The 27,122-nt window shown below is 35.9% G+C and overlaps 2 protein-coding genes across 7 annotated transcripts in view; both read left to right on the forward strand.

Moving 5' to 3' along the window:
- LOC127874089 (zinc finger SWIM domain-containing protein 6-like) overlaps positions 1-27,122 on the forward strand; it is a 358,176-nt gene that overhangs the window by 52,098 nt on the left and 278,956 nt on the right. For 2 of the 6 annotated variants that reach the window (XR_008046623.1, XR_008046622.1), the window contains exons 6-16: positions 363-507; positions 1,151-1,330; positions 4,806-4,985; positions 5,490-5,636; positions 9,448-9,597; positions 10,141-10,278; positions 10,842-10,994; positions 11,418-11,553; positions 11,951-12,102; positions 13,612-13,923; positions 15,160-18,820. Coding sequence is in view for 1 of the 6 variants with exons in the window: in XM_052418208.1 (XP_052274168.1) it covers positions 363-507; positions 1,151-1,330; positions 4,806-4,985; positions 5,490-5,636; positions 9,448-9,597; positions 10,141-10,278; positions 10,842-10,994; positions 11,418-11,553; positions 11,951-12,102; positions 13,612-13,923; positions 15,160-15,956 (2,490 nt within the window). In the remaining 5 variants the exon portion in view is untranslated. Of the gene's footprint in view, positions 1-362; positions 508-1,150; positions 1,331-4,805; positions 4,986-5,489; positions 5,637-9,447; positions 9,598-10,140; positions 10,279-10,841; positions 10,995-11,417; positions 11,554-11,950; positions 12,103-13,611; positions 13,924-15,159; positions 22,284-27,122 lie in introns of those variants that run through there. The other 4 variants (XR_008046619.1, XR_008046620.1, XR_008046621.1 and 1 more) reach the window with 4 other exon arrangements.
- Positions 25,348-26,236, forward strand: LOC127872216 (uncharacterized). The gene is made up of 3 exons (XM_052415544.1): positions 25,348-25,592; positions 25,800-25,979; positions 26,135-26,236. Exons 1-3 carry the CDS (start codon positions 25,530-25,532, stop codon positions 26,234-26,236), a joined length of 345 nt encoding a protein of 114 aa, XP_052271504.1. The 5' UTR covers positions 25,348-25,529.

Below are 27,122 nucleotides of genomic sequence, written 5' to 3' on the forward strand. Positions count from 1 at the left end.
TAAATTAAACTTTCTAAGGGACTACAAATGCGTCAAAATACGTATTTAAATGGTAAAAGGTTAAAAGCATAGTGCGTTAACTTGGTTTTATTTTGTCATTTACTATGTAAAACATATTTTATGCACAAGTTACACCAAGCATCGATATAGCTCGCATTTTTAAGTGTTGTCATTAACGCTAAATGAGAGTTTCAGGTCAGTGTTCTTGTCAAGCCTTGCAAAGGATTGTGCAATCTATCAGCAGGTTCATGAAATGTTGCCCGCGAAAGATATTAATCATACTGTAAGTGTGTCACTTATGCTTATATAGCATCCGGTTAGTGTTATGAAGCTGTACACAGTATTGCGCAATCTATCGGCAGGTTCGGGAAATGTTGCAAGCAAAGGATTCCAATGGTGCTCGAATGTTGCGTCTCATCACAGAACAGTTTCTGGCTGACCCGCGATTAATCATCTGGAAGACCACACAAATGAACGACAAAATTCGACAAATGTGGGACGAACTTGGTACGTTACTATGTTATCATTGAACACTCACAACATTTTCACATCATATGACCTCATTTCCACCTTGACATTGACCTAGCCTATGTTTTTTTTTCATTCAAAATCGGGTCTGGTAATTTGCCCCATTCCCAATGAAATAAGTATTTGTGCCATATGGGAGTCAAAAATTCCCAATGGAAGGTTTTCACAAAAAACTAATTGCCCAATTTTAGTCAAAGCCCAGCGAATTTTCCCAATCCAAAAGGCTCCTTTCCCAACATGATGAAAACAAACCTGCTTACTGTTGACCTATTATTATTCAAATGGGCCCATAAATTGATACAGACAAGGCTTCCTCTGGGGCTATATGCATTTATAGAATGCAGCATCGTGTTTGAGTTAAAATGTCTGTACCACGATTATTACAACTGGCTACAATTTACGGCATTTGGTGCATGATATATTCATTAGGTCTGTGAAAAGTTCCAGCAAGGTGATGTTCTTATCAGACTGTTGTGAGAGCAATTCGTGTTTAATCGTATCATGCATAATGAACACAACTTTTAAACAAGCACTGTAATTTTCAGGTGCATTATCGGTGTGAGTTTTTCTAAAAAAAAACTCGGCCTTTAAACAAGACCTTTGATAAAACAGTTATTTTCAGGTGCATTATGGGTGTGCGTGGTTCTGAACCCTAACTCTGGCTGCCACGAGAAGGAACAGTGGCAGGGTCTGCTGGAGAAATGGTCGGCTGACCTCGCGTGCCCCCTGGAGGATGCTGACAGTCGTAACCTGCTCACCGCGCACCTGGGCACTGACAACTTAGGTGCGCAGATATACTTCGGTAATGACGATACCATGCAGCCACGGCTGTTTTCGGGCTTTTATTGTATTGCATTTTGAGCCCCTCTCTTGGAAAAATGGGGCTTAATGCATGTGACTAAAGTGTAGTCCCAGATTAGCCTGTGCTGTTTCCAAAGGCTTATCAGGGACATAATTTTTAACAAAAAGCTCCATAAAATCGTAAAGATTTTCCCCTGATTAGCCTGTGCAGACTGGACAAGCTCATCTGGGACAACACTTAACGCACATGCTTTTAAACCTGTTTTTTTTTTTCCAGAACGTGGCTTATTTGTTTTTCATGTTTCAGTAGAAATCATGATTTCTATATTTTTACTAAATGCACAATGATTTGAACACAGACACACGGAATCAACTCATTTGTCCCCAAACATAGTTTCACAAATTCATGGTTGTTTTTTTAATGAGAAAATGGAAAGGATAAAATGATTCGAAGATAATTTCCAGCATATCAAGGGTTGGACATATCTGTAAATTGTTCCAATTTAATCCTATCAAAAGAATATGGAAATTTATGTTTTATATGAAGTATGAAAAATTTGATGCAATCAATTGTAAGAAATATTTTGTAAAACAGTGCATTATTGCTGGAAATTATTTTCTCTAGAAAAATGAAAACTTTTAACAACCAAATCATGACCAGAACCCTTCATCTGTGCTGGTACAACAGGCAGAAATTATGTTAAAAGATTTTCAGGTATGTCTTAAGGGATCTCTACCATGACGTTAAACAATTTTTTTTTAGCTTATTATTTGCTATTGTGAATGGAGAAAAAAAAGTTATATTTGATATGATCGTTGTTAGATTGTATTTCAAGTTTCTCACCCACTTTTAACATACTAATTAAACATATTTTGTTTGTTGCATTTTTTTTTTGGTAAGCAAAACATTATCTGATACAACTGCATCTTTACATGAGTTTTTCAATGAAATTAAGTACAAATTTTCAGTAAATTTCATGGTGAACAGGAGCAGACGTTTTTTTTATGCAAAAACATTTAAAGGAACTGTTTAACCTTCTACTGCGCCTTTGTCAGGCTTTTAAATATTGAGACAGATTCATGGAAAAATTGTTTTGCACTGCAAAGAACCTACTGTCTCAAACTTAATGCATCACAAAACATATCACATGTTACATGATAAAAGAGGAGACAAATTTACTGCACTGAATTAATTGCCTTAAATGCATAAACTTAAGTTTAAGAACGTACAGGTTGAATTTTGAACTGCCTTACTAGTAGAAACACTGGCAATTGGTTATTTTGTCAATTAATTGGTGTGTTATTTGTGTGCACACTATTAATTTATTTTATTTGAATTTATTGAAGGCTAACTTTTTTTTCAAGTTTGATTTAAATAAGCAGAGGAGTGACAAACCACTAAAGAAGCTTAATTCAGACAATGTAAGCCATGTTGTTGTGGCTTTTTATTCAACCAGAAGAAACAAATGCCATGTCACTGGGTTCATAGTTTACATACAGGATTTTTGCCTACCAAATTAGCCAAAATGTGTGCGTACATTAGACAGTAAAAGTCTGATGTTAATGACTCCAGGTAAACCTGCAAAGAATTTAAATCCATTTCATTTAATCACAGTGATTTATCTATTTAGATGTCAACACAAAAGATCAAGAAATATATATGGGCTGTCCTCTGTGGAAGGGGGGTTTAATGCATGTGCGTAAAGTGTCATCCCAGATTAGCCGATGCAGTCCACACAGGCTAATCAGGCACGACACTTCCACTCTTCTGATATTTTTTGTTTACAGAAAGTCTCTTTTGAGCAAAAAATCCAGTTTGGGCGGAAAGTGTTGTGTCTGATTAGCCTGTGCTAATCTGGGATGACACTGTATGCACATGCATTAACCCTTTGCATGCTGGGTAATTTGTCGTCTGCTAAAATATCGTCTGCTGAATGTCTAAAATTAGCATTTTCTTCAAAAAAAAATCAAAGAATACTATCAGAATATCAAACAGTTTGGATTCAAACTGTTTGCAAAGGCCTTCAAAATTCGGTTCCAGCGCTTAAAGGGTTAAGCCCCCTTTCCACAGAGAACAGCTCATATTCATTGAAAAAAGAATATCATACATGGTAGTGTTCTTTATACGTTCTAAGTCAAGTCATACATTCACAGTTTACTATTTGTGTGAAATTAAAAGTTTGCGTCCGTTAAATGTCATGGGCGTCTTGTGATTTTTTATATGGTGCTTTGAAGAACACTGCACTTGTGCTAAACCGTGTTTGGTAAATATTTATGGAATGGCTATGTTTTGTACTTTATGTACTTAAACGAAATTTTTATCACAAAACAAGCAATCTGCTGTGAATCTTAATGTGTGATTCTTTACTTTGAAACAAACTTTTTAAGGAAAATAAAACATAAATAAAGCAAAAAAAGTATGAACAATTGTTGGTTGCCAGGTTTGAAGTGTGTGTCTTAAGCCAAAAAACATCTTTCATCTACATGATCTTGTAGAAAATATTTTGTAAAAAAATGAGTTAAGATTTTTTTTAACAACTTAGCACAATTTATGTTTTATTTCCTTTTTATACGCCAGTGTCCGCTCTCTAATTTAAATAGTCTCATCTGATCTTCACCAAACTTGGTCAAAAGTTGTGTATAGACAATATCTAGGTTAAGTTCGGATATGGGTCATGCTGGGTCAAAAACAAGGTCACGGGGTCACTTAGTGCCATTCAAGGATTAAGCATGATGTCCGCTCTCTTATTGAAGTAGTTTTCAGCTGATCTTCACCAAACTTGGTCAGAAGTTGTATCTAGACGGTATCTAGGTCAAGTTCGAATATGGGTAATGCTGGATCAAAAACTAGGTCACGGGGTCACTTAGTGCACTTCAAGGATTAAGCATGGTGGGCGCTCTCTAATTGAAGTAGTTTTCATCCAATCTTCACCAAACTTGGTCAGAAGTTGTATCTAGACAATATCGAGGTCAAGTTCGAATATGGGTCATGCAGGGTCAAAAACTAGGCCACGGGCTCACTAAATTCATTTCAAAGATTTAGCATGTTGTCCTCTCTAATTGAAGTAATTTTCATCCGATCTCCACCAAACTTGGTCAGAAGCTGGGTCAAAAACTAGGTCACGTGGTCACTTAGTGCATTTCAAGCATTTAGCATGGTGTCCGCTCTCTAATTGAAGTACTTTTTATCCGATCTTCACCAACTTTGGTCCGAAGTTGTGTCTAGATGATATATAGATCAAGTTCAAGTTGTCCAAAACCTTCGAACGGGCGTATCTTGTGACAGTTTGGCACTCTTGTTTTAAATATATATTTATAACGTGATATAAGAAAAAATCATTTGTATTTACATTTTCTTGTTAAAATACTCTTTTGGAAATCACAAGTATAACTCATAGAGAAAACTAAACATAGAACTTTGTAAATGATGATTATTACTCTTATCAAACTTCTATAATCCATAGCGCTCATTGCAGGTGCGGCGCTGAATCACCAGCCTGCGCGGGCTCGAACCATCTTCCATCGGGCGCTAGAGGCCAGCAAGCTGACCTGGAAGGATGTGCACCTACAGTTGATTCTGAAGAACGACCTCAACATGGAGCTGGCGGACAGAGAAAGCTATCTCTTTGACTGCCGGGGGCTACCTCTTTGGCATGGTATAATAACATTTAATAATAAAAATTAGACTTTATTTTTTTTTAATGTTGAATAAATTTTTGAATGTTGGTTATTGGATTTTTAAACTCTACACAACCATTTCACATGAAATAATTTTGACCTTGAACTACTTTTGGAATTAAACTAATTCAGAAGGTCACAATTCTTGGATAAACTAGATAGACTTTTGCTTTGACTCTTCCATACAACACTTGGCGCATGCACATAATCTTTTTTTTTTGAATGTGACAGTGACTTACTTAGTCAAATTGGCCAACTAATCAGTACTTATAAGGCTTCTACAGGGGCATCGGCGGGAATTGATAGTTTATTGATCGCAGCATCTTATTTGTCAGTATTGTTTGGAAAAGAATTTTCACCAAATCTAAAATAATGCTCAACTGCTATGAAAGCCCTTTGATTTTGATGAATATTCCTTCTTTTTTTTTCAGATTTTGAAAAAATTATCTTTGAAGGCTTATTCCAACTTTTGCATATTGTAGAACATCTGCCAACTGCCTGTGCGCGTGTGGACGCTCTACGTTCCCATGGTTACAGTCAGGAAGGATTGCGATTGGCTGTTGTAATAGTGCAGACGCTGAAACACCAGCAGAAGTTGAATATTGAAAAACATAGAATTGACAATGAAGGTATGCCTACCTTGTTAGGATTTAGAATTGATTAAACTGAAATGCTAGAAAAATAAAAAAGTATATATGCAAATAAGTGCTACTTTATTGAAGAATTCATAATTAATAACATTAATGTAACTTAATTATATTAGATTTTTTAGCTCATCTATTTTTTGAAAAAAAATTATGAACTAATGTTATCACCTCGGTGTCGGCGTCGGAGTCTGGTTAAGTTTTGCGTTTAGGTCCATTTTTCTCATAAAGTATCAATGCTATTGCATTCAAACTTGGTACACTTACTTTCTATCATGAGGGGACTGGGCAGGCAAAGTTAGATAACTCTGGCTTGCATTTTGACAGAATTATGTGCCCTTTTTATACATAGAAAATTGAAAATTTTGGTTAAGTTTTGTGTTTAGGTCCATTTTATTCCTTAAGTATCAAAGCTATTGCTTTCATACTTGCAACACTTACTAACTATCAGAAGGGGACTGTGCATGCAAAGTTTTGTAACTCTGACTGGCATTTTGACAGAATTATGTGCCCTTTTTATACTTAGAAAATTGAAAATTTGGTCAAGTTTTGTGTTTAGGTCCACTTTTTTCCTAAAGTATCAAAGCTATTGCTTTCATACTTGCAACACTTACTAACTATTGTAAGGGGACTGTGCAGGCGAAGTTATGTAACTCTAACTGGCATTTTGACAGAATTATGGGCCCTTTATACTTGAAAATTTGGTTAAGTTTTGTGTTTTGGTCCACTTTACCCCTAAAGTATCATAGATATTGCTTTCATACTTGGAACACTCGCAAACTATCATAAGGGGACAGTAAAGGACAAGTTGCATAACTCTGGTTGTCATTTTTACGGAATTATGGCCCTTTTTTGACTTAGTAACTTTGAATATATGGTAACATTTTGTGTTTAGATCCACTTTACTTCTAAAGTATCAAGGCTATGGCTTTTAAACTTCAAATACTTTCATGCTATTATGAGGTTACTGTACCTGGCAAGTTGAAATTTACCTTGACCTTTGAATGACCTTGACTTTCAAGGTCAAATTATTAAATTTTGCCAAAATTGCCATAACTTCTTTATTTATGATTAGATTTGATTGATACTTTGACAAAACAACTCTTACCTTACATACCACAATAGACTCCACCCAAACCATCCCCCACTCCGGTAGGGTGGCATTTAGCAGTTGAACTGTCCGTCAGTATGTCATAAGTCTGTCAGTCCGTCCGAAAAAAACTTAACATTGGCCATAACTTTTTATGTCCCCCACTATAGTAGTGGGGGACATATTGTTTTTGCCCTGTCTGTCTGTTGGTCTGTCTGTCTGTTTGCGCCAACTTTAACATTTTGCAATAACTTTTGCTATATTGAAGATAGCAACTTCATATTTGGCATGCATGTGTATCTCATGAAGCTGCACATTTTTAGTGGTGAAAGGTCAAGGTCAAGGTCATCCTTCAAGGTCAGAGGTCAAATATATGTGGCCAAAATCGCTCATTTTATGAATACTTTTGCAATATTGAAGATAGCAACTTGATATTTGGCATGCATGTGTATCTCATGGAGCTGCACATTTTGAGTGGTGATAGGTCAAGGTCAAGGTCATCCTTCAAGGTCAGAGGTCAAATATATGTGGCCCAAATTGCTTATTTTATAAATACTTTTGCAATATTGAAGATAGCAACTTGATATTTGGCATGCATGTGCATCTCATGGAGCTGCACATTTTGAGTGGTGAAAGGTCGAGGTCAAGGTCATCCTTCAAGGTCAGAGGTCAAATATATGTGGCCCAAATCGCTTATTTTATAAATACTTTTGCAATATTGAAGATAGCAACTTGATATTTGGCATGCATGTGCATCTCATGGAGCTGCACATTTTGAGTGGTGAAAGGTCGAGGTCAAAGTCATCCTTGAAGGTCAGAGGTCAAATATATGTGGCCAAAATCGCTTATTTTATGAATACTTTTGCAATATTGAAGATAGCAACTTGATATTTGGCATGCATGTGTATCTCATGGAGCTGCACATTTTGAGTGGTGAAAGGTCAAGGTCATCCTTCACAAGGTCAAGGTCATCCTACAAGGTCAAACATCATATAGGGGGACATTGTGTTTCACAAACGCATCTTGTTCACTTTTGAAGATAGCAACTTGATATTTGGCATGGCTGTGTATATCATGGAGCTGCACATTTTGAGTGGTGAAAGGTCAAGTTCAATGTCATCCTTTAAGGTCAAATATCAAATTTATGGTGTCTGTCCGTCCGAAAACTTTAACATTGGCCATAACTTTTTTAATATTGAAGATAGCAACTTGATATTTGGCATGCATGTGTATCTCATGAAGCTGCACATTTTGAGTGGTGGAAGTTCAAGGTCAAGGTCATCCTTCAAGATCAAATTAAAATAAATTCAAAGCGGCGTTCTCATGAAGCTGCACATTTTGAGTGGTGGAAGTTCAAGGTCAAGGTCATCCTTCAAAGTCAAGGTCATCCTTCAAGGTCAAAGGTCAATATTAATTTTTTTAATTTTAAGCGGTGTTCTCATGAAGCTGAACATTTTGAGTGGTGGAAGTTCCATGTCATTCTTCACGGTCACGGTCATCCTTCAAGGTCAAATGTAAAAAAAAAAGATCAAAGCGGCATTATCATGGAGCTGTGCATTTTTAGTGGTGGAAGTTCAAGGTCAAGGTTATCCTTCAAGGTCAAGGTCATCATTCAAGGTCAAAGGTCAAAAAATTATTCAAAGCGGCATTATCATGAAGCTGCACATTTTGAGTGGTGGAGGGTCAAGGTCATCCTTCAATGTAAAAAAAAATAAAATCAAAGCGGCGTTCTCATGAAGCTGCACATTTTGAGTGGTGGATGTTCAAGGTCAAGGTCATCCTTCAAGGTCAAGGTCATCCTTCAAGGTCAAAGGTAAAGAAATAAAAAAATTCAAAGCGGCGTTCTCATGAAGCTGCACATTTTGAGTGGTGGAAGTTCAAGGTCAAGGTCATTCTTCAAGGTTGAGGTCATCCTTCAATTTCAAAGGTAATTTTTTTTTTATTTCAAAGCAGCGTTATCATGAAGCTGCACATTTTGAGTGGTGGAAGTTCAAGGTCAAGGTCATCCTTCAAGGTCAAGGACATCCTTCAAGGTCAAAGGTCAAAAAAAATTATATTTCAAAGTTGCGTTCTCATAAAGCTGCACATTTTGAGTGGTGGAAGTTCAAGGTCAAGGTCAGCCTTCAAGGTCAAAGGTAAAAAAAAAACAAAAAAAAATGTTTCAAAGAGGCGCAATAGGGGGGCATTGTGTTTCTGACAAACACATCTCTTGTTTTTTTTTAAACATGGTTAAAAAACAAATATTAATTTTTATTATTTTATTTTTGAAATACCGTCCAACCATCCCATCCAAGAATCCCCCCTCCCCCCCCAAAAAAAAGAATATTTTTTTTGCATTTTTGGAAGATAATGTCATAAATGACCACACACCCACGCTATACACCCCTCTTCACTCCACCCCTCTCTCCTTTATGATTGAAATTGAGATAGGTCCCTACACCTTTAAAAAGAAAAATAGATGAGCGGTCTGCACCCGCAAGGCGGTGCTCTTGTTTAATAGATCTGTTTATTCTTCAATCAGAAAAAAATATTTATGCAAACTTGTCTTAAAGTGAATCTGTATCAGTTATACTGAATTGTATTATAATGTGAAATTGTCTCACATTTTCAATTAAAACTTGCTCCTGATACGATTTCCTTGTCAAAGACATGTTTAAGTTGCATTGCCTGGATATTGTTGAAATAATGTTATTGTATGATGTGCAGGTATGCCAAGCACAAGTCGAGGGTCAGGCACATCGTTCTTGGTACAGACAAACATGGAGCCCTGGGTGGGACATCCCCTGGACCCCATCAGTGTACTGTTTGACACACTTCTAGAGGCTTCCAAGATGGAGGAGAATCCAAACAACCTGGGTAAGTTTACACAAAAACACACTTGTACCGGCTGAGAAACATATGTAAAATAGATATTTAATTCAGTATTATAGTTTGTATTAGCTGCCTAATAAGTTGAGATTTATTTTGATTTGATATTTGTTATTTTGATAAAAATTTTAGAGAATAAAACTTTTATTAGGCTGTGACTGGGTTTTTAGGGTTATAAAGTCTGTTAAGTATTGGGGAGTTTTGTTTGGTCTGATTTCCCCTGGCCCCCAATTTGTTATCCATATAATCTATGTTTAAAATACTTTAACTCTAAGCAATACCTGTTTAAATGTTATCTGAGGTTATTGGTGTATAACTTATACTTTGTAATAATTTTCTATGCAGTTGATCAGTAAAATACAATTTGTATTAACCAATTTATGTATTAAATAACATTGCAATACTATTTTTGTCAATAAGTTTTCACTATACATTATTAACAAATTTATGTATTAAATAACATTACAATACTATTTGTGTCAATAAGTTTTCACTTTAAAATGACATTTTGTCTGCCAATTATATTTCTAGATCCCCTGAGTAGCAGACTGTTTTTCAATGAGAATGGCTCAAGTTGTTTGCCTGCGCGATACGGTCACCGACTGATACCGGGCATCGATGAACCAGCTGAATCCTACCTCACTCTAGCGTTAGAGGCCGCACTTTTAGGTTGGTATCCTGCCTTGTCAGACATCTTATGGCCATTTTAAGTGACAGTAAAGTTTTTCGTTTGAAAAAGATATGTTAATTGACAGTTTAATACTAAATTGTTGATAAACATTTGAAAGATACGAAGGAAATAAATCCAAATCACTGAAGAAAAGTGTTATAACAATGTAACCGTTTCTTTTTTGTTTCCAATGTTGAAATGTTAAACAGGTCTGGATTACCAATGGGTCTTGGATTTATCTTCTTATTTTGCTCCCTACACAGCTGCTAACTTATCTCAATCTTATGTTGTCACTGAGTAATGAAGTCACTCATGATAAAAGTTAGACTCCCTCAGTGAAAACGTGACTTAATACATGGGATTCAACTTTTGGCCCCTACATTTAGCCCAGTTCTCACAGAGCGAGACTCAAATTGTTCGTTCTATTGTGCGCAGGCCTTACATTTATTTTATTTTACCCCTAACACAGCTTCAAATTAAAAAAACATCTAACCTGGATTGTATACAGCATCTGAATAACTTTGTCGCTAAAAGTAAAAATTGTTCATTCCCATGTGCACAGGCCTAGGACAGCAAAGGAACATGCCAACGGGTCTGTATGCGCAGGAGAAGACGTGCAAACAGGAGGAGAAGCTGCTGACGAAACTCACGGCCCTTGACCTTGACCCCACCCTTGTAGAGGTCATGTGTCGACAGTGTGTGCAGATGTTGGAAGGTATGCTTGGTGTGTCTTTAAAATAGTATAGGATGTTGGAAGGTGCGCTAAATGTGTCTAAAAGTATTGATAGGAATAATCACATACAATAAATATTATCTGGAAAAATTCTTGTTACCATCTACCAAGTGTTATTTGAGACAAGTGATCAATATAAAATACATTGCGGATTGATTTCCATTCTTAGTTCTTCATCAATTTATAAATGTGGTTTAGGTAATTAAGCAGAAATGTGAACAGAGTCTTAAAGCTACTTATGAAGAGGATGATACCAGAGTGTCTCTATAAGCCCAAGGCGTTAAATGCTATAGAAGTAAACAAACATAGGTTTAAACTAAGGACAAGAGCCTGAGACACTTAAGTGGTGTATGATTTAGACACCTAAGTGGTAAATGGTTGAGACACCAGTATATTTCTGTTCAGGAGGTCCCACCAGTGGGTTTGGCATGGGCATCCACACAGAGAGCTACCCGATGCACACGTTTGCCAAGTACCTGTTCAACAGTCTGCTCTCACACAACGAGGACCTGGCCTACAGGATCGGCCTGCGCGCTCTCAGGTGAGTGGGTGGGGCATGATTTTGACTAGGGAAAGATCCAAAGCTTGTGTTCTTAAAGCTCCTTAAGAAATTTCTTAAATTTGTAAAATCGCTTTGTGGCTCTTTTGTGTTTGTGTCTTTTTACATTTAAATACCTTAAAGTGACTTGTTCCCAGTTTTTCGTATATTTGAAAAATGTCTTTGAATATGTTTTCTTATTAGAATGGCAAGAATAATGTTAATAAAAAAAATAGTTCTTAGTCAGGATTGTTATTTGTCATGTTTAAACATAATGTATATATTTTTTAATCTATGACAATCATTCTAATGATCATCATTTTACAAACTGTGAATAGTTTGACTGACCTCCAATTATATAACTGAATTACTGAAATGAAAATAAAACATTCGTTCACAGATTACCGGTGCTAGAGAACACAGAAGAGTTGGATGACGGGTTGAACAACGTGGGCTCGGTGGTGCTGTCCCGGTTTCCACGCTGGTTCATACTGGGCCACGTGGAGGGGCAACAGTGCGAGCTGGCCTGTACACTGCTGAACGCTGCCAAAGGTGAGACACTTTTGACTTTTTATGCCCCCGGTAGGGTGGCATATAGCAGTTGAACTGTCCGTCAGTCAGTATGTCACTATGTGTGTATGTCAGTCTGTCCGTCAGTCCATCCAGAAAAAAACTTAATGTTGGCCATAACTTTTGCATTATTGAAGATAGAAACTTGATATTTGGCATGCATGTGTATCTCATGAAGCTGCACATTTCAAGTTCATCAAGTTCAAGTTCAAGGTCAAGGTCATCCTTCAAGGTCAAAGGTAAAAAAAAATATAAAAAATTTAAAAGCGGCATTCTAATGAAGCTGCACATTTTGAATGGTGGAAGTTCAAGGTCATGGTCATCCTTCAAGGTCAAAGGTCAAATTTTTTTAAAAAATATTTCAAAGCAGCGCAATAGGGGCATTGTGTTTCTGACGAACACATCTCTTGTTATTTTTAGCTTGACTTGTTTTGGAAAAGGCAAGCTATTCTGCTTGGCAGTGTCCACATCTGTGTCACTCCTGAATGCAGCCATAGGTTAGATACAGTTACAGAAGAAAGAGATTTCTTACACATTTGATTTTAACCATTTTCCGCTTTTATGTTGTATTTAACCCTCCCCCTCTCGGTAGCAAAGGTAAAATGTCTGTATCCAACCAACATAAAACCAGAACAGCCTGCAAGTAACTGGCAGTCTGTTCAGGTGTATGCTGTTTGCTGCTCATCAGAATCTAAGGGTTTAAATGAAGACAAAACAGCCTGTAAGTAACTCGCAGTCAGTTCAGTAAAAAAGGGCTCAATAATGAAGGCTTTAAAACTTTCAAGTAAGAAAAATCTTTAATTAAATTTGATTCTTTTTGGGACTGAAAACCATTCAAAGTGCGTATCTAAGTGGTTAAGAGCTAATTACAAAACAAGAAGCATGCTGTGGACCTTGATGTGTCACTGATGTTTTGCCAAAAGAGACATGAATGTTTTGCCTTGCTGTGGGAAAATGGGGCTTAATGCATGTGCAAAAAGTGTAGGCTCAGATTAGTCTTTGCTGTCTGAACAGGCTTATCACAGACAACACATGTCACTTTTATTGTAATATCTGTTTAGAGGAAGTCTCTTAGTGAAAATATGGTTAACCCTTTCAGTGCAGGAACCAAATTTTTAAGGCCTTTGCAAACAGTTCGGATCCAGATGAGACGCCACAGAATGTGGCGTCTCATCAGGATCCAAACTGTTTGCGATTCTGATAATATTCTTTGAAAAAAATCGAAGAAAATGCTAATTTTAGAAATTCAGCAGACGACTTTTTAGCAGACGACAATTTCCCAGCATGCAAAGGGTTAGGGGAAAAGTTTAGTCCAAAGGGTAAAGGGGAAAAGTTTAGTCCAAAGGGTTAAAGGGAAAAGTTTAGTCCAAAGGGTTAAGGGGAAAAGTTTAGTCCCTGATCAGCCTGTGCCGACTGCACATGATAATCTGGGACAAAACTTGATGCACATGCATTAAGTGTTAAATGGTTAACCGCCCTATTTTTCCCAAGGTTCCTCGTCACGTCTCCACACGGTGCTAGAGGCATCCCAGCAGCACATCCACAGTTCCACCCAGCTGTTCAAACTCGCGCAAGACGCGTTCAAGATTGCCACACCGCCCGACGGACCCAAACACTCGTCTGCCCTCAACGCTGCATACAAGCTCGGTCTCCAGGTGATGAGGATGACGCTGATGTCGATGAACTGGCGCAGACGGGAGATGGTGCGCTGGCTGGTGACGTGTGCCACAGAGATAGGGGTTCACGCCCTGATGTCCATTATGCAGATTTGGTATTCACTCTTCCAGCCAATAGAGGCCACAGGTATGTCTGTCACACGCACTCTTAAAAACAAATATAAATTTTTTTATTCCCCCAGTAGGGTGGCATATAGCAGTTGAACTGTCAGTCCGTCTGTCTGTCTGTCTGAGTGTCCGTCCGAAAACTTTAACATTGGCCATAACTTTTGCAATATTGAAGACAGCAACTTGATATTTCGCATGCATGTGTATCTCATGAAGCTGCACATTTTGAGTGGTTATAGGTCAAGGTCATCCTTCAAGGTCAAAAGTAAAAAAAAACATCCAAGGGAAGTAATAAGCTTGAAAAGGGAGAGGGAAATAATTTCTAAACCTGCCAAATGATATATTGAAATTTTATTTCAAAGGGGCGCAATAGTGGGCATTGTGTTTCCGACAAACACATCTCTTGTTTTTAATTATTAAAAACTGTATAAAAATATGTTTATATATTTATATATATAGTTATATATATATATATATATATATCAATTATATTAAATACTTCTTTGTTTAATAATTACAAAATTCAAGTTTTAATTGATATCATTAAATTAAGTGAATGATTTGTGGTAATAAAAGAATGTGGATAAAGTTAAGAAAATAATAGGTGAAACTCCATTTGCATCAGCAGTAGATTTATCTTATCAACATGTAAAGGACCAATTACCCAATGATTAGAAATAGGACAAAAACACTTGAATATTAAAAATACAAATGAATAAAACTTTTGTCCCCACCCTGGAATGGTCAATGCAGAGAATAATTGGGTGTTTAAAACTGGTTTCAAGGGCACCAAACTTAGCCAAAAGCCCATGCATTGTATAGGCACATGTGAGTAGAAAAGGAAAAAAGTGTACATTTATAGGAATTTGTAATAAAAAATGTTCGTGTATTTTTAGCTCGGCTGTTTTCGGAGAAACCCCGAGGTATTGTCATAACCAGCTCGCCGTCGGGTGTCTGTTGTCCATCGTCTGCCATGCTAAAACCTTAACATTGGCTCTAAAATTAAAGTGCTTCCATCTGCAACTTTGGAACTTCATATGTAGATGCAAGCCACACCCATTTTTGGGTCACTAGGTCAAAGGTCAAGGTCACTGTGACCTCTTTCATTTATTCAAAACTGGACCCGCAGCCGAGTGTTGGCACCGGTTATGCGGTGCTCTTATTAAGTAATGAAATTGAATTGGAAAGGTTGCTAAAATGTAAATAATATTCTTGCTTGCTTCACACCAAGTACACATTCTACCATGTTTTCCAGGTATGGTAGCCACCACTATCATGGCCCAGACGACCTCAATGCAGCCCGGTCTATTTGCCCAGCGAGAAGAGCTGGCCAAGTGCGCAAGGACCCTGGCCCTCCAGTGCGCGTCAAAAGACCCACAAAACTGTGCCCTGTGCGCATTGACTCTGTGTGAGAAAGACCCAGTGGCCTTCGAGACTGCGTACCAGATAGTCGTGGACGCAGCGTCCCACATAATGAACTCGAGTCACTTGTTCACCATTGCACGGTATATGGAGCACCGCGGGCACCCGGATCGGGCATACAAGCTCTCCCTGCTGGCGATGAAAAACCTGCACCTGGCTTACAATCAGGACACGCATCCCGCTATTAACGATATTCACTGGGCGTGCGCGCTCAGCCATTCCCTCGGTCGCGTAGAACTCGGCAATATGATTCCGCTGTTAGTGAAAAACGTGCAATGTGCCATGGTGTTGTCGGATATCTTACGACGGTGCACACTTTCTGCACCCGGAATAGCCAACACTGACGGCAAACGTCGCACTGTTAAACTGTTGTCTTACGATAAGCAGCCATTGCGCCAACTTATGGAGGCGACGATCTGTGCTTTTGTGAACACCACTCATTCGAAACTTACGCACATCAGCCCTAGACATTATGGAGACTTTATTGATTTCCTAAGCAAAGCAAGAGACACGTTTCTCTTGGCCCACGATGGACACATGCAGTTCACGCAACTGATTGATAGCCTGAAGCTTGTGTACAAAGGGAAGAAAAAACTCATGTCACTTATCAGGGAACGATTCGGATTGTGACCCTGCTTAAACTGGACATAGCTAGTCAAATGGTATACTTTCAATATATAAAAATCTGCATTATAAATGGGCATACTTTTTTTTTCAGTTTGATACTCCACAGAAATTAGGAATATATTTGTTATAATTTGTGAGAATTGGATTGCAAATTTCATCATAATGGCCAGTCTATTTAGGTGTGATCCTTAAGCAGTTTATAGTAAATTTAAGAATGTAAAGTTATAATTATGAATTATATATAATTAAACTTGATCCTTTTGGTTTATTAAACCTTTTTAAGAATGAGGAATTTTGTTTTTCCCCTCTTCTAAGAAACGAGTCAATGCAGTAAAGCTGTTCAAGTCAGTTGGCTGAAGCCATTTGAATCAGTTTGCTTGCATTTTCAAGTCAGTTCTAGTCTAGGAGTTACTGCAGTACAGATACTTGTTACATAATCTTTTGTCTTAAATCAGTTGATTTTTTCTTTCTTTGGGTAAAGGGCCTGGCCTTTCAATTTGGGGGAAAAAAATATCGACAAAACTGAAAAGGGGAAGAAATTTTCCAAAGTTAGCTTAAATTTTGGGAAAAATTGTGTCATTTTAAATCAATTCTTGTTGGTTAGGCAATGCAGGGAAGGCAATGGCCCTTGCAAAAGAAGGAAAAAAGCCCTGTAAATGAATATGTATTGGTATTTAATCATAATTTAGAACAAAGGAAAAAGAACAATTTTATTTTTGTTTTCTTGTACGATAAGGCACTAGTATGTATACATCAAATGTATGTAGTATTTCTATATATAATGTTCGAGCTGCAAGCTATGTTGATGTTTATTGTAAATGTTTATTTAAAGAGAAAATGTACAAGTACTTTATCTTTTGCATTTGTTGGACATTGTTGTATTTAAATGTTTGTATGCTCATGAAATATTGCGAGTGCTTAAAGGTAACTTATTGTAACTTATTGTAGGCTCACTCTGGCAACACGGGGTTTAATTGTTGTGGGCAACATGTGCAGTCAGCGCTGGCTAATTAGGGACAACACTTTTTGGTATTTTTGTTTTAACTCTTTCAGTGCGGGAACCGAATTTTGAAGGCCTTTGCAAACAGTTTGGATCCAGATGAGACGCCACAGAACGTGGCGTCTCATCTGGATCCAAACTGTTTGCTATTCTGATAGAATTCTTTAAAAAAAAATCGAAGAAAATGCTAATTTTAGAAATTCAGCAGACGACATTTTAGCAGACGACAAATTTCCCAGCATGCAAAGGGTTAAGGAAGTGTCTTTTTAGCAAAAATCCAGTTGAGGCGGAAAGTGTCGTCCCCGATCTGGGAACCACTTTGCTCACATTCATTAAGCCCTGTTTTCCCAGAGTTTGACCTATTTGTATTGTACGGAGCAGACCAGTGCTTGTGGGCTTTTGAAGCCATGTCTTTGGGTTTTGTTGTGCTATTTACTACACTTTGATGTAACAGTTGTAAATTAAAAAAGAGGTGTCATGTGTTTACATATTTTTTCTTGTAATTCCAGTAAGGAACACATCAGAATATGGGACATGTATACACATTTTGATCCTTCCAAATGACACATTTGTTAGTTTTCTGATTAATTGGCTAGTGTTGTTATTACTCACAAAATTGTAAAATTTCTGTTTGTAAGGTAAGATAATATTTAACATAATCATCTCACTTGTAAATACAATGCACAGACATTGTAAATACATGTGTACAATGCACAGACATTGTAAGTTACCGTTAGTTTTGTCAAATTTCAGATTTTTTTGTTGCTTATTGACTGATATGTTACAAATGAAATGCTTTTCAAAAGTTTGAAGAGTTTTTTTTTTGCCAAAATTAGTTTTTGATGTATTGGGTTATGTTTGTTGTATCAAATTCAAAAATAAAGAACCAACAACGTACTTTGCTTGGATGGTTATGTGTTTTTAACATTGAGTTTTTTAACAATAAATTAATTATACATATAAACAACAAACATTTTTTCAAAACAGGGCAGAATATAATAAGCATTATGCATAACATGTACACTGTCTTAGGTGTTGCGTATAATCTGAAACTATGAATCAGGGTTGTGGAAATAACAAATACTGGTTGCTTGTCCATGAACAAGTTTATTCACTTGAAAAAATCTTGTCTAACAGAAAAGTAAAATTTTCCAAGTCAAGACAAGGTGGAAATGGAGGTTCGTCTTTTCTGAATGGTCTATTTTGCTCTTCATTTAATTTTAACTTTCATTATGATTATTTAGATGATTCAGTGTTTGTGGACATTTACATTATTATTTTTTTACTGATTTTTGCAAAATTATCATTTCAGTTTTATGGAGATGTTTCTTTTGTTTTCTGATAATACTAGGCTGTTTGTTGTTATCAAGTTTGTTTTCTGATCAGTTTTGGTTAAATATTGCATTACGTTTTGTCATTAGATATTTTATTGTTACAGATCATTCTTTAAAAATTTTGTGTTTACTCTTTAAACATTGTTTTTTCTAAAATGATTATATTATTGAAGTCTTTATTTCCATGCCATTAAACATTAGATTTATATAATTATATCTGAAAGTGAAAGTATTTTTCATATTTATGTGCTGAAGTTTTTGTAAAACATTTTATAAGATGCCATTCAAGGTCAAGAAATGGGGAAAAAATGTTTGTGCTTAGTCTGGGTTTATTATGCCCACCTTCGAAGAAGAGGGGGTATATTGCTTTGCTCATGTCGGTCGGTCGGTCTGTCGGTCTGTCAGTCTGTCGGTCCGTCCACCAGCGGGTTGTCAGACGATAACTCAAGAACGCTTGGTCCTAGGATCATGAAACTTCATAGGTACATTGATCATGACTCGCAGATGACCCCTATTGATTTTGAGATCACTAGGTCAAAGGTCAAGGTGACCCGAAATAGTAAAATGGTTTTTGAATGATAACTCAAGAACGCATACGCCTAGGATCATGAAACTTCATGGGTAGATTGATCATGACTCGCAGATGACCCCTATTGATTTTGAGGTCACTAGGTCAAAGGTCAAGGTCAAGGTGACCCGAAATAGTAAAATGGTTTCCGGATGATAACTCAAGAATGCATATGCCTAGGATCATGAAACTTCATGGGTAGATTGATCATGACTCGCAGATGACCCCTATTGATTTTGAGGTCACTAGGTCAAAGGTCAAGGTCACTGTGACCCGAAATAGTAAAATGGTTTTCGGATGATAACTCAAGAACGCATATGACTAGGATCATGAAACTTCACAGGTAGATTGATCATGACTCGCAGATGACCCCTATTGATTTTGAGGTCACAAGGTCAAAGGTCAAGGTCACGGTGACCCGAAATAGTAAAATGATTTTCGGATGATAACTCAAGAACGCTTTTGCCTAGGATCATGACACTTCATAGGTACATTGATCGTGACTCGCAGATGACTCCTATTGATTTTCAGGTCACTAGGTCAACGGTCAAGGTCACAGTGACAAAAAACATATTCACACAATGGCTGCCACTACAACGGACAGCCCATATGGGGGGCATGCATGTTTTACAAACAGCCCTTGTTGCATATTAACGGCTTAGGCAATATTACATGGTAATTTGAGTACTTCAAATACAATCATGTTTGAGCCATGCTCTTTGAATACCAGGCTTGATGCATGTGGGTAAAATGTAGTCTCAGATCTGCCTGTGCAGCCTGCTTGATGCATGTGGGTAAAATGTAGTCTCAGATCTGCCTGTGCAGCCTGCTTGATGCATGTGGGTAAAATGTAGTCTCAGATCTGCCTGTGCAGCCTGCTTGATGCATGTGGGTAAAATGTAGTCTCAGATCTGCCTGTGCAGCCTGCTTGATGCATGTGGGTAAAATGTAGTCTCAGATCTGCATGTGCAGCCTGCTTGATGCATGTGGGTAAAATGTAGTCTCAGATCTGCATGTGCAGCCTGCAGAAGCTTATAAGGGGCGACACTCACTGCATTAAAGGAATTTTTATTTGAAAGGAAGTATTTTTTAAACAAAAATCTATTCTAGCCAAAGAGTGGTCTGTATTTGTACACTGTTTATATTTTCCTCAATATCAAGTATGTTAAAGCAAAGCATGATATTGTTATAATTTGTCCAGGTTATTGTAATTTGCTAATAAACCTTTTATAAATTTCATTATATGATATGCCATAATGCATTTATATACCCGAGTTGAAGGCTGACTACCTCATTTATGTCAGAAATGCAAAGCATCGTCTTTGAGTGTTACATAATCATCAAACATTCTTCCCATTATAGACACATTTATTTTCTGTATTCAAATGTATTTGACTTGCGCATGCCATTTGATGATAATCATTTTATATTCGTTCCATGTAATCCTCATTTCGCACAATCATTTTCTTTCATTCAGTTCATTTCGGTACTATTTAGTGTTGTTAACCCTCATATGTATATTGTCAAGTCTATGTGAAACATGCTATAAATTATTTTCAAACTTGCCTCATTTTTGTATCATGCTCTAAATTTATTGAGCATGTTTCACCTCTGTGTATTTTATTGCTGCTAACATGCTAATAATGTATATGGTATGCATTGATCATATTTGAATTTATTTGAAATGTTGCATTATTTGAACTTTCCTATAGCAAACATCATCTTTATATAAATATATTATTTCACAGATGCTACTTTTTTCTGGCATCACATTCTGTACTTTTACTTTTACATTTTTATATACCCAAGTGAACATTTCGATTTGTCATAATTTTTTCCTCATCTTGCCCACCCAAGCTTTCTGTTATTGTGATGCAAATATTGGATGCACATTTTGGGTTGCCAGATGCAAGCATAATGCTTCTGTATAAACCCTTTTCCATTTAGAAGCAAAGTGAAAATTGCTATGTGCAAACAGCATAAAACCAAAACAGCCTGTGAGTAACTCGCAGCCTGATAAGGTTTTATGCTCTTTGCTGCTTATTAGTATATAAGGGTTGGAAATGAAGCCTTTAAAACTTGAATCTAGTAAGAAAGGTCTTTAATTAAATTGAACTTTCTATGGGACTACAAATGCGTGAAAATACAAATCTAAGTGGTAAAGGGTTAAATAATACTGTTTTATAATATTTTCTCTATTTCTTACCTCAGGAGACTAAGATCTTAACAAATTAGTACATGCACATTCTCTTGTTATTTGAAATTATTTTATTAAACATACTTCTCAAATGAAGTACAGATCAAATAGGCAATGCCTTTGGGTTTTATGAGTCAAAACTTTTACTTATTATGTTAAAATGTTTAGCCCTAAAGGTATCACATTAAAATAAAAAAATATTATGGCATAGATCTCCCAATGAAATAACAGTAACATAATGTTAAACAAAATTAATAAACATTCAGAGCAAAGGACACTCTTATTTGGACACTAATCATGGTGTAAGTTATTGTATGCAGGTTATACAAGATGTGTATGAATGCTGCAGTCCATCTACCGATGCAAAACAGCTTTTTGACAGTCATTTTGATGTTATTTATTGCAAGTTTATGTGTTCCATATACTTGTACAAATATATATATGAATATATTATGTGAATGTTATTATTTATGCATCATGTGCTATTCAGATAATATGCACATATTGAAAGAAAATAACTTTTTTTAATTAGTAATGTGTATATGATGAACAAACAGGTTTATTCAGCCAAGTTAGTTTTCCTGCATGATTCATGACATATATTTTTCAAAAGAAATTAAGATATTGTAATTGTGATTATATCTATATTTTTTGTTCTTGTGCACAATGGTGATCTTAATATCATCTTGACGCTATCAGAAGTCAGTTGAAAACTGCATTAAAATGGACTGCCTACCATGCTGTTAAATTTGTTAAGCTGATTCTTATTCTGCATCCAATTTACTTGTTGTGTTTATTAGAAAAGTTCATTCTAAGTAATATCACAACAAATATGTTTGTAATTGATTTTCTTTGTAAAACATCCCCCAATTACTCGATTTGACTTTGTCGCACCAGTTAACATAATTATTTGTAAATCGCGTTCATTTTTAAAAGGGATGCCATATATTAAAGCAGTCTATAAGTATAATGTGTATTTATGTGGATGATTTATATCATGAACATGATGGTACATATTTGTGTTGTTTAAGTATGTGTCAATATGTGTTCTTTGTGTGTTACATATGAATGAGTATTGTATTATTGATGGACATTTATTGAAGGTTACCCTTTTTGTTTCTTTACATTGTGTTCCTCTGGATAAGGCGCATGCGCTAATTCATACTGAATTCGATTCTGTATTATTTCTTTTTGAAAGTATATAATATTGAACAATAAAAGTAAAGATCTGTCTGGGCGTTGTTGTTTTATTAATGAGCTGGGCAATGGGAAATCCGGGCTATATATTAGTGCATAATAATTGTGAGTAAAGATTAGCATGCACAGTAAGCACATGATATTAAGAGATGATACTTTCCACTTAAATTAAATTGTTTGTGTGAATGATGTCACTTCTTAAAGAAAATCCAGTCTAGTTTGAAAGTGTTGTCCCTGATTAGCCTTTGTGAATTACACATTCTAACCTGGGACAAGACTATGCACATGCGTTAAGCCCTGTTTTCCAAGAGTGTGTCCCAAAGGTGCTTAACCGGAGACTCTTGTTTGAACGATGAATTCTGATACATAAAGGCATTTTACTTCAAATATCTCTTGGAGAACAGTGTGTCCTAATTCAGATGTCACCTGAATTTCATATTATAAAACATGCATGAATGCGCCAATCTCATGTCTGGTTTATTAGTCCTTATTTATGTCCCCCACCACTATAGTTGGGGACATATTGTTTTTGCCTTGTCTGTTGGTTTGTTGCTTTTTTGTTTGTTTGTTTGTGCAAACTTTAACCTTTGCCATAACTTTTGCAATATTGATGATAGCAACTTCATATTTGGCATGCATGTGTATCTCATGGAGCTGCACATTTTGAGTGGTGAAAGGTCAAGGTCATCCTTCAAAGTCAAAGGTCAAATATATGGGTCAAAATCGCTCATTTAATGTACACTTGCAATATTGAAGATAGCAACCTGATATTTGGCATGCATGTGTATCTCATGGAGCTGCACATTTCGAGTGGTGAAAGGTCAAGGTCACCCTTCAAGGTCAAAGGTAAAATATATGGAGTACATAGTGTTTCACAAACACATCGCTTGTTTAAAATCTGAAAATTTTATGCAGTGTCACAAGAATGGACAAAAACTTCACAACCCTAAAAAATTACAATGGTGCAATATCTCGTACATCGTCATGATACAACATCTCAGTAAAATTTCACAATACCGTAATTTCGTACATTGTCATAATGCATTATCTGATTGGATAGCTCTGATGCAATATGTTTTACATTGTCATGGTACACTTTTTCGGTGCATTGTATTGGTGCAATATCTCCGAATATTGTTATGTTGAAATATCTCAAATGATAATAATCATATACCAGTACATGTTATGGTGTAATATCAACGTTTCTTAGTTTAAAAATATTTATTTAAGCTAAAAATCATCCAAAGCCAACGGCTTATTGAAACACTGTCGAGTCCGTCCCTGGGTAGAACCAGTGCTTGGTGTCTTTGGACGAGTTCTAAAAATTGGTACCACAATATCAAAGATCTATTTTATAGGTCTTTGACAATATGCACTACTCCACTTCGACCTAATACATTATTTTGCTTGTAGTATTAACGGTTTCTTATATGAATGCTACTTCCTAACATATTCAGCATACTATAAGTATTTTTCATAATTAAGTAAACCCTTTCGAGGATTCTGCAAGCGTTGATCATCCGCCTGTAGATCTAAATAATATTTGGACTTGAACTTATTGAGTGTTTATGCATTTGATAAGAAAGAGTGCGCGATTACCGAATTAAAAACTGGTTTATCGTTATTCAAATAATATGCAACCTGTGAAAACGTGCACAGCATGTAATTTTATCGGAGATCTTTGTCCGATGTGATTGAAGGTCGACGACGATCATTTTATTCGTGAAATGTTTACGTTGATATACAAATGAGTGGAGCCAGACAACTCGCCCCAAAGCCAACTCGCCCCAGGACAAGTCGCCCCGAAAATCTGGACAAGTCGCCCCAAATATGTTGGACAACTCGCCCCAATCGAAAGGCAACTCGCCCCAATTTTGTTTCTGTTATATAGTATTATAGAAATTTTGTTCATATAAAATTTGTTAAGTTTAATGTAATATTCGTGATTATTGTTTTTAGGAAATGTAGTTGTATGATGTTTTTTTTTCATTTCATATTGTAAAACTTTGTAATTCAATAATTGTTTACATACCGGATTGCTTTTAGTAAAAAATTGTTATTAGCTTTTTTATGATTGTGTTTATTAAAATAAGCCCCATTTAGTTCGTCTTGTTTTGAAAACGTGTGAAATGTTAAACGTTTATTTTGACGGCATGCTTTCATTTTCTGTTCAAAGATTGTTTAATGAGACATTTTGTATGATAGTTTGGTTTAATTAAAGAATAATGGAATGTCTTTGTGTTAGTTATGTTTTGAAAACGTGTGAATTGACGAAAATTAATTAAGCCGGCATGCTTTCATTGTCTGGTCAAAGATTTATTAATAAGACAAACGGTATGACAGTTTGGCGTGATGAAAGAATAAATAAGGTAACACGCTTAACCAGACAACAATGCTGTTTGCAAAGTAATTATAAGGGCTGACTATATATAAAGAGGGTATCTGAATGAGCCCAAAGTATGTGTTTTGTTTGTGTCGGACAATACTATTTGTGACTTGGAATACGATTGCTATATAGTTGTGTGGGTTTCAGTGCATCTGCCATGTGTTCAAACATATATGTGCTTATTTGATGTCGGATACAATAATTTTCTAGTGTTAGTTAGTTTTGTGTTTGTGTTTCTGCAATGGCAGAAGTGGCAAATTGTATACATTGTGGAAAGACAGTTGGGCAGAGGCAACGTGCTGTTTCTTGCGATGCCTGCGAGCGATGGCAACACATAGGCTGTGATTCTGGTAAGTAAACTTATAATATAATTATTTGTTGTGTCTTACATTTTTTAGGTCAGGCAGCTTTTGTTTCCCCATAAATAATGAATCTAAATTGTTGGATACTTGCATATTATCGGGTAATCAACCAATGTCCGTTAATCCGGTGACACATAACAGATGTGTTTTACGACCTGATAACGATCATAAAACTTTTCAGATAAATGTCAGAAGTCACTGGACCGTTATCTTTGCGTTATTTGGGTGATGTATACCGCTTTAAACTATTGCTCATGGTGTAACATTGAATGTGTTTACAGTTTTTTTTACTTGTCAGTACAAATATATTTTAAACGTTTGTATAAATCCTTAGTATTGAACATTACTATCTGCTGAAATGATTGAATATTATGATAAAATGTGCATTTTATATTTATGATAAGAATTTACATTAACCTTTTATTTAATATCCTTCATGTATATACATAAGTCGCATATTTTGAAAATAATTACTTTGTCAAAAAAGGCGTGAAAACTCGACATTCATTCTTTCGTAAGGTCCGGTGACGACATGAAGCAGCTTCCGTTACTGTTTGCGGTGATGGCCGGAAAAACCAGTGAAGACTACACACAGGTAATTGTATTACCCTTACAGTTCGTACCCTTACGGATATTTACATATGCTTAAATATACAGTATTAACAAACATTCGCTCACAGCCTGTGAATGTTTTCACACTCATGCAAACTTGAAAGTTGAGCGACTAATAAAATCAATAAAATCATGAATAAAAAAATAAAAATGATTTAACACACTCGTCATTTTTCCAATTATTGTCCAGGTTTTCAAAGGCGTCATGGACATCCTCCATAACGAAACTCGAGTGAAAGAATTCATGGTCGATTTTGAAGCCGGGATGTGGCAGGGCCTCCGGGAAGTTTTCGTCGAACCAACAATTAAAGGATGTGCCTTTCACTGGAACCAGGCCGTATGGCGGCACGTGCAAAGCCTCGGTCTCCAGGTAATAAATATAATTATGGATGTGTATAAATAATTTTATGATTGTACTTACGAAAATTTTAATTTTCGCCGTTATATAAATCTAGGAAAAAAATAACACATACAAATGCCGATGTTTCATATCACTTATTATATAGTATTTCATTGATTTTACAGAGCGCCTACAATCAACGCGACACTGTATTCACCTTTGTCCGCAAGGTCATGTCTATACCGTTCCTGCCAGCGGAACATGTGGAACCAGCGATTATGAGGTAGATTATATATTTGACAAATACACAAAGAAATGCAAAAAATAACTGGGATGGCCACGTTTCACTTATTTAGAAATAATTCGAAAAACCGTTCAGACTATTACTTTACAAAGTACTGCAGTGGCATTTATGGACCAAATGCATGAACGTTGCTCATTTGATGTCTTTCTGATTGTTGGAAATGTTTCAACCCTTGTTTTTGAAAAGCTTGTTTGTGTGTGAAAGTTACTGTGTGTTTGTAATGTTTTACCATTATTATATTTTTTAAATGTTTGATAATATTCATCATTTACGGACCAAATGCCTGCCTGAAAGTTGCTAGATTGAATTGAAATAAATTATTGCTCATTTGTTGTTTTTTTTCTTCTGATTGTTAGAAATGTTTCAACCATTGTGTTTAAAAGCTTGTTTCTGTGTGAAAGTTTGTGTTTAATTATTACGGATGTTTGAAATGTTTGATAATATTCATCATGGCTCATTACAACCTGTGTTTGTAATGTTTTTAAAGTATTAAAGATGTTGGAAATGTTTGATAATATTTTGTGAAAGTTTGTGTTAATTATTACGGATGTTTGAAATGTTTGATATTATTCATCAAGGCTCATTACAAACTGTGTTTTAAAATTATTTTTAAAATGAGTTAATAAATGGAAATGTTTGATAATATTTTGAATTGTCTTTTCATTCATAAATCTGTGTTATTTATTTCATTTAATATGCTAAAATTGATGCTTTGTATGTTTTCAATAAAAACAAATGTTAGTATCGTGAGTCTGTAATTGTTATAAATTATGAATAAAATTATTAATTTAACACATTTCTATTTTTATTTTTTCCCCATGTATTATTCGTTTTGTGTATTCAGCATTCCTTTTAAAGTCAAAAATGTT

Source organism: Dreissena polymorpha, chromosome 3 (assembly GCF_020536995.1).
Source record: "Dreissena polymorpha isolate Duluth1 chromosome 3, UMN_Dpol_1.0, whole genome shotgun sequence".
Taxonomy (NCBI): Eukaryota; Metazoa; Mollusca; class Bivalvia; order Myida; family Dreissenidae; genus Dreissena; species Dreissena polymorpha.

What these genes read in the sequence shown, in the direction of transcription:
- LOC127872216 (XM_052415544.1), top strand. Translation starts at nt 25,530, where the DNA reads ATGAAGCAGCTTCCGTTACTGTTTGCGGTGATGGCCGGAAAAACCAGT. An exon ending in CCAGTGAAGACTACACACAG is followed by an intron (nt 25,593 to 25,799) that starts GTAATTGTATTA and finishes ATTATTGTCCAG; the next exon opens with GTTTTCAAAGGCGTCATGGA. An exon ending in TGCAAAGCCTCGGTCTCCAG is followed by an intron (nt 25,980 to 26,134) that starts GTAATAAATATA and finishes TTGATTTTACAG; the next exon opens with AGCGCCTACAATCAACGCGA.